The 8,062-nt window shown below is 33.2% G+C and overlaps 1 protein-coding gene across 1 annotated transcript; it reads left to right on the top strand.

Annotated features, from left to right (window-relative positions):
* The first annotated feature begins 2,829 nt into the window (after nt 1-2,829).
* Nucleotides 2,830-8,055, top strand: LOC117983342 (uncharacterized). The gene is made up of 2 exons (XM_034969861.2): nt 2,830-3,289; nt 7,761-8,055. Exons 1-2 carry the CDS (start codon nt 2,968-2,970, stop codon nt 7,895-7,897), a joined length of 459 nt encoding a protein of 152 aa, XP_034825752.2. The 5' UTR covers nt 2,830-2,967; the 3' UTR covers nt 7,898-8,055.
* Nucleotides 8,056-8,062: the final 7 nt, after the last annotated feature.

The following is an 8,062-nucleotide window of genomic DNA, read 5'->3' as shown; positions in this document are numbered from 1 at the left end:
ATTTTATTTCTATAGTGTTTTATAATTTAGTATCTTAAAGAGTCAGTCTTGTAATATATATTTTTAAACATGTTTTAAACAAACGTTAATGGAATTATTGATGTTTTTTTAAAACATGTTCAAAAATATAAAATATTCTAGTAAAGTACATTTAAATAGCATTTAAATTTTCGCGCTCTCGCACGCCTAGCGCGCTTTTAGTGCCCTCTAGATGTGAGCACACGCGTAAGTTTGAAAAAGAAATCTAGAGTCGCACATCTATCTCTAGTATATAGTAGATAATCTATGGTCCGGTTCTTAAATGAATGTATACTATCTCTATGGTCCGGTTGGTCCACAGCAGTGGTCAAAGAGTATAATAATCTCGTAGACGGAGTAAAAAATCTAGACAAAGGAACGTTTGCTTTCTCATTCACACTAAAAAGAGAGCACAGATACAGTTACTAATGTGATAAACAGAGACGCAGCTAACCTATTTTTTGTCCCTTATCGTGTAACTGATTTTTTTCAAGGAATACAACTTTAGTTGCAAAACAAACTTTGAGAATTCGTGGCATCATTGTATTTCTCATTAGTTATTTAGGTACTTGTTTTCACATAAAAAGACGTTTAATACAAATGTTGTTGATCGGTTAATACAAATATTGAAATTTTTATATACGAAGTTGATAAACGTAGTGATTATAATACTCTTTGGTTGATATACGAAGCGTGACAAAGCTTCTTCGTTTGCCTTCACAGAGTACATTATATTATATAGGTATATTATAATCATTGGACACTGCCAGCCAGTGTTTCCATGTACACGGTAATTACCGTAGATGCACCGTAATTCAGCCCTAATCTACCGTCAAGGTAATATGGCCATTACCTTGACCGTGTCACCGTAATACAAAATCACGTTAAAAATTCATAATATACTGCGTAATAGTAGTATTTCATCCTTATTCAAGCAATTAGGAAGGAGTAAAATGTAAAACTAATGAGATTTAACAAAATATTAATATGAATAAATCCGTATATGAAAAAGATATTGCTATGCTAGGAGAGTCAGATTCAGAATAATATTAATAGCTGATTAAAAAGCTAGTTCGTGACGTTTTTTCTTTTAAAAATGACACGGTACCTAATTTACACGGTATTCTTTTAGCTAATCCACCGTAATTTAATCTAGAAACACCGTAATTTTAACCCTTGAACACGGTAATTCTCAATTTACATATGGAAACACTGCTGCCAGCACAGACTGCCAGAAGATCCACATTTCTACGAAGTAAATGTATTCTGTGATTATAATACTCTTTGGATGCGAAGTAAACTCGTGCTGTTAGAAAATAGGTATATAGTAATAAACAGGGTCTTTTCACTCAGTACATTTTAGCCACAGTACAAAATCGCACAGGCTACATTAACTCAGACTTAGCTCGACAGATGGCACTAGTAGTAAGTTTTGTTGCCAGCCACTCGCAACAGATGGCACTACTTGTAAATTTTGTATCCGGTCAGCAGTGTGACCGTTTGTGGCAGATTTCTGCCATTTGGGTAGATTTGGCTCCTTAATTTTAACTCTGGCAGAATAAGCTGACAATTTAAGAAAGTGGCAGATTGTGGGAGATTTCAAGGAAATCCTTATTATTTTTCTAATCTATCGCCCCACTTATCTAATCTTATTATTTTTCTAATCTATCGCCGCACTCACACACACACAGTTAAAGTATTAATGGCAAATCTATTTTCGTCCTTATTCAAGCAATTAGCAAGGAGTGAATTAATGTAAAAATTCTTAAATGTGATGGATGAATGAAAAAAAAAAATTAAGATGAATAAATCCGTATAATATATAATAATAATAATAATTAATAATAAATAATTTATTTATTTAGGAAGAATATGTACATTTTACAATAAGTTTAGGTGTAATCATAAACTTTAAATCATAAGTTTTTCCGTACACCAATGCCGTCGACAGTAGATAGACATGATAGAATAGATATGAAAAGACATTGCTATACTAGGAGAGTCAGACTCAGAATAATATTAATAATTAATTAAAAAGCAAATTCGTGACGTTTTTTCTTTTTAAAAATGACACGGTAATTTAATCAAGAAACACCGTATTTTTAACCTTACAACACGGTAATTTTTGATTTACATATGGAAACACTGGCACAGTCACAAATTGTCAAGTCTGTGGTCTCCGCCTGTGTCTATTAAAAATTATTTATTTTCAACCTCTTTTTTCCGAGGTTTTCCATTATCTCAAGGTGTTTTTGTGATATTTTCCAACGGCAAAAGGCTTTGTTACTTGGATTTTGGTGACTCTGTTATATTGAAGTGACTTGTGCTTTATTTTGAACTCTGACAACTCTACCGAGCAACTTTCTTTATTTCTTTGTACCCCTTTCAAGCTATTGGAAACTGCAAAGTATGGATTAACAGTGCATTGTGCTGATCTGGATGTGATGGGAAAAGCCATAAATCAAGAAAAAAGAAGAACTCTATAAGTACCTAACTAATATAACTCGGACTACGTTTCATGGACTACGATTTGCTGTAATGGTAACAGAAAAAAGTGTGTGCTCAGTTATAAAAATAAATAAATGATTTTTACCTAATTTATGTGTTTTATTGAAATTAACCATAGAAAAATAGAAATAAAAGAAAATTTAAAACCTATATATACCTATCTAGGTAGCGTATATACTGTACCTATAGGGATTGGTATATATAGCAGATCCTGTAGTTGCAACTCTGCTCAATAGATGGCGTTACCAAAAAATAGGGACTGATGACTCTATACCCGTATATTCAATGTACTCTGTGGTAATAAACATAATCAAATTGGAAATAGAAGCACGCAACAGTTACCGCAAGAAAGGTCTTCATTTCCCAAGTGTACAAATTGTAACTCGTGCCCTCGTGACTAACCTTATACCTCACCACAAGCTGGGCTCACTGCTCACCACAATGCCGGCCAGCAGCATTAATTTGTATATGCAAGATGCCAAAATTAAGTTTGAAGCAATGCGACCTGTTCCCGTTTGCACCGATACCAGCATGTTAATTGGACACTGCCAGAAGATCCATATTTCAACGAATTGTTACTATGGCTATCATGACACCAAGAGCTTAAAAAATGTTCACGAGGACGCAGATTGCGAAATGGTCGATTTGTCACGTGAAGGCCGTGAAGCTGACACTAAAGCGATTTCGTTGCCGCTAAGCAATACGAGGAAAAGAAGCGCGAACCACGACACATATTATTCGCAAACTAAACGCATACGTGAAGGTAAGACATTTTTTAAATTTTCTTTTGAAATCTCATTGAAATATTCTTGCCCATGGCTGTTGGTTTCCTAATATTTACTATTTTCAATGAGGTTTCATTAGATATTTTCAACCCTATTTTTTAAACTTGATTTTATACTTGATTGAAAATTATTGTGAAATATCCACATACCTAAACAATGCAGCAGGAATTTCGCCTTATTAATATTCATAAGACATACTGTTCTGTTTGTAATAAACTTTATAAAAGTAAAATGGGTTTTGCTGCAGTTTCAAATTCAATAGAAAACGTGATGATTGCATTTCAGATGTCTGAATGTCTGACAGTAGCACAACTAACATACATAACTATCAAATTTTTACCACCAACAAAAAATACTTAATTTTGTTTAGCTCTCAAAATTCCTAGCTATCACTGACCATTTTCTAGCATATCTCTTCCATCCCACATGTCATTGGTGGAGTAAATTGTTCCCGTCTGATACAGTTGCATAAAACTAAATTGAATTGAATTGGTTTTTATTTTACTGTTTAAAAGATAACAAACAGACAATAAGAATAAAAATTATGTTCAACATAATAAAATAAATCTAAAGTTTGACGGATTAGTTACTGAGTCTAATTGCTGGTCGATTATGGAAAAGTATCAACTGTTGTGATTGGCTTAGTTAGGGCATTAAAAGGCCAATAGTGAGAGATTGTCAGCCAATCACCAAGAGATGAATCCGATCATCAAACCATTTGTCATTTTACGGTAACCCAATTCCCTGAGTGATATTGTTGACCATCAAATAAACTGAAATGCATAGTATACTATCACATAAGTACTACCTACACCTGTTGCATTGCTATAGTTAAGAAAAATTAAATTTGTTTTTTTATTTAGCTGAAGTTGGCTATCTCATTAGTAGTATATACATTTTACAGTACGCGGCCGAAAGTAATGTACATCAGCATTTAGAATGACATTTCGGCTTTGTAGAGCGTTGTCTCTGTCACTCATATCTATATTATGACGTTTTGTCGGCCTCAACGATAGAGACAATGCTCTACAAATCTGAAAGGTTACTTTCTGCTGCGTACTGTACTGTATTTATGATAATTGCGTATATTAACAAAGAAACACTAATATTCTGCAACATTAACTAGTGTTTTCTAATTTTTGAATTTTATTTGTGTTTTAGTTTTTTACAATATTATGTACAGCCCTGCTATCCAATTTGCAGAAGTATAATTAATAAGAATGACTAAGTGATTATATTAGAAATTAAATGGTGCTAATTCTGTTGTACAAAATCTCTGAACTAATTTCACAGATCTTAAATTACATCTTCAAAATTTTCGATGCCATTATTTATACATAATTGGACTTGTCAATTAAGTTTAGAAGAGAGTTATTGTGTACATCTGAGTAAGCACCCATTACCCTTGTAATTTAGGATTGTGTTATCCATACTAATATTATAAATGCGAAAATGTGTCTATCTGTCTGTCTGTCTGCTAGCCTTTCCATTTAACCGATTTTGACGAAATTTGGTACAGAGATAGCTTGCATCCCGGGGAAGGACATGGCATACAATTACTACTAAATTAATGAATTTAATACCAACTAGATGATGCTCGCGACATCGTCTGCGTGGATTAACGTTTTTTAAAAATCCCGTAGGAACTCTTTAATTTTCCAGCATAAAAAATAGCCTATGTCCTTCCCCCGGGATTTAACCTAACTCTCTACCAACTTTCATCAAAATCGGTTGAACGGTTGGGCCGTGAAAAGCTAGCAGACAGACAGACAGACACACTTTCGCATTTATAATATTATAGTATGGATTACAGTACTACCACTTTTATAAGTCAATCAACCAATCAGCCTGTTTGCATCTACTGCTGTACATAGGCCTTCCCAAGAATGTGCCACCACACATAATCCTCTGCCTTCCTCGTATTGTTATAAGTCACATTCGCAAAAATGGTTTGTGTAGAAAAGCGCAACCTAACACCAACTAAAACCAACCACTAATACACCAATGAAATACAGACCTTATTGTTTGATGTTAAGATTTTAAACAAGAACAAAAGTGTAGTACTGTAATTCACTTCATTACTACAGGACCCATGTTTGGTGTAACATAAATCTTTCTTTATATTATATCTATGATACTAATTACTTAAGTCTATTCCACATAGTACAATTTTGTTGAGAGTTTGAATTGAAAATCAAAATCAAAAATATTTATTTAACAAAACAAAACAGTTTTGTCAAATTTAAACATTTTATAATGGTACCCACTCTAGGTCGTCCTGTGTCGTGGGTACCTGATTTGCATTAACAATAAACAATGTAACTGGAAATTGATGCTCGGTTTACTAGACTAAGTTCACTATACTAAGGTATCTAAAATATGTTAAGGTACAAATTACTTGTTGATTTGTTGCGTTGCATGTATTATTATTATTACAAGTATAGCATTAACAGTTTGCCCCTATATTAGATTGTTATTAATTAATTGCCCTTACTAATTGCCAATCAAGTTATCTCATTTAGTTATTTAGTTGATCTGTTGGGCCGGAAACCACATTGGAATTCCCCTAGTGCTGGTTCGGTGTATTAGCTAGTTTGTTATCGAGAACTTTGCGAAAATCTTGAAAGCTACATTGAGAAGTGAAATACCCCTGTAAAGGACTCTAGTAGATCACCTTTTTTATGTAAAGGAGATAATATGATTGCTGTATTCCATTTTTCGGGCATGTTTTCATTTCTCTGTATTAGATCTATTAGACTATGCAATTATTTGTAGTCTTGATTATATTTAATAAGAGCTCACCAGGAATATTATCAAGACCTGGTGATTTATTATTTCTGAGCTGATGTATCGCTTGCTCAATGTCTTGTAAGGTTGGTCTGAGTCTGTCATCATTGTTCGTCAGTACCCTTACTAAAAATGTGAAAGTGTTTTTTTGTGGGTTTGTTGGTAATATGTTTGGATTAGTAAATCAAACACTTGAGTTCACCATTAGAATATGTATTTACTGAGGAGTGCCAACATGAACTAATTGTCATACACTTTTTGCAACCTACCCACTTACATTAACTTTATTCATACAACAAAGTAAGAAGTAGGTACCTACTCTAAACACAAACTTTCATATACATAACAGTTGGTTTGTCCTTCAATCGAGTCGCGGGCATCAGCTAGTATTATTATGTATTAAACCTTCACTTGTGTTTTAATAACATTTATACCATTTCATAAACTACTATTATATTACTCCATTTATTTATGTTGGTGATAAATCTACCAACTTTACTCACATACAATTTACATAAAAATTGTCAATCGAATTGTTCCATGTGGAATAGACATTGCTATGTGCTGAAAATGTGAAATAATATATAATATATAATATTATATAAGTAAAATTCTATTTTGAAGAGTAAAGCTCATTTCACACTACATGATATATAATAGTGTAAAAAATCTTACATCAAAGTATAAATCTAATTTTTTAAATATTTTCTTCAGAATAGTATTATAAATCATGTCATGCATTGCCTGATGATTATGACTCTTAGTATGGTGGCAACCCCCTGCCAGACACCTAAGTTTAATAAATTATTAATGTTTAAGGGTGTCTGGCGGGGGATACTCTTTTGTTATGAAACCCTCAATATGTCGTCCTTAAGAGCTTAGTACAGATTAGCCCAAAACTATCAGCCAAAGGCCTCAATGAATCTGTAAAGGCCACTTGGTGTCAATTTTCCATGCAGTCAATGCTGGCTGGCTTGCAGCTGTTTTGTGTTTTTTCATACCTTTTACATCAAAAAATCTTGACCAAATCGAAAGAGTAGCTAATGGGTTGCTCTTAATGTTTCACAATGAGTGCATTGAGAAGAAAAGTGTAAAAATAGACGTTATTTCAATTTTTATAATATGATCAATATTAATTAGTCTCGAGCCGGTATATCTGAATTGACCCTTATTGCAATTTATATCGCACTTCATACCACTTTACCTTTGTGGTATTTTGTATTTAGATTTTTACTACATTATCTGACTATTAATTGACTATAAATTATGTTTTATACTAGAATTAACATTCGGAAATCTTGGGAATGCTCTCATTGTATTTTAAATTCTAGACGTTTATATAATTTAAAAGACAAGTTTTAAAATAGGTATACTTAAATCGAGTTTTTTTTAAATCACAATTTGGAGAATTTGAAACTGCAACAAAAGAGAAAACAGAGGACTTCTGCTGCGGTATATTGAAGGCCATAGTGTGACAAAATTCGACTTTATTTCAGAGCGTATGGTGCCAACGCCTCAAAACTACAATCCATGCTTACTGCGCCCCACTCACAACAATCCAGATATCTCTCGTTGCCTCATGGTCCATATGATATAGTTCCTCCAAAATTCCTGCATCACTGCAACTTTAATCTAATTTCGAAATATTGACTTTATCTGCAGAAGTACAAATAAAGAAAAGATTAGAACCTGAGACAATTGAGAAAAAGAAACTGGACACAAGTTCTGAGGATTTACTGGAGGCTCTTTATTGGAACTTGCATGGTGGGAGCTATTTTCACCTGTGTCAGTGTCTGTGATGAGAGGTCGAACTTGTGATAGACAATAGTGATGTTGGGACTTATAAGAACCTCTGTTACTAAATGTTTTGTAAAGATATTTTAGTTGGAGTATTGGATTAATTGAGCACTTTAATAAGTAAATAAGAAATTTTCGTAATAAAGATAAAACAGGACAAGGGCAGC

This window comes from Maniola hyperantus, chromosome 6 (assembly GCF_902806685.2).
Source record: "Maniola hyperantus chromosome 6, iAphHyp1.2, whole genome shotgun sequence".
NCBI lineage: Eukaryota > Metazoa > Arthropoda > Insecta > Lepidoptera > Nymphalidae > Maniola > Maniola hyperantus.
This window is presented reverse-complemented; position numbering and strand designations above follow the sequence as displayed.

Bases quoted from the DNA above. Each gene is read 5' to 3' on its own strand.
- LOC117983342 (XM_034969861.2), top strand. From the start codon at position 2,968: ATGCCGGCCAGCAGCATTAATTTGTATATGCAAGATGCCAAAATTAAG. The intron at 3,290-7,760 runs GTAAGACATTTT...CTTTATCTGCAG, and splicing joins AACTAAACGCATACGTGAAG to AAGTACAAATAAAGAAAAGA.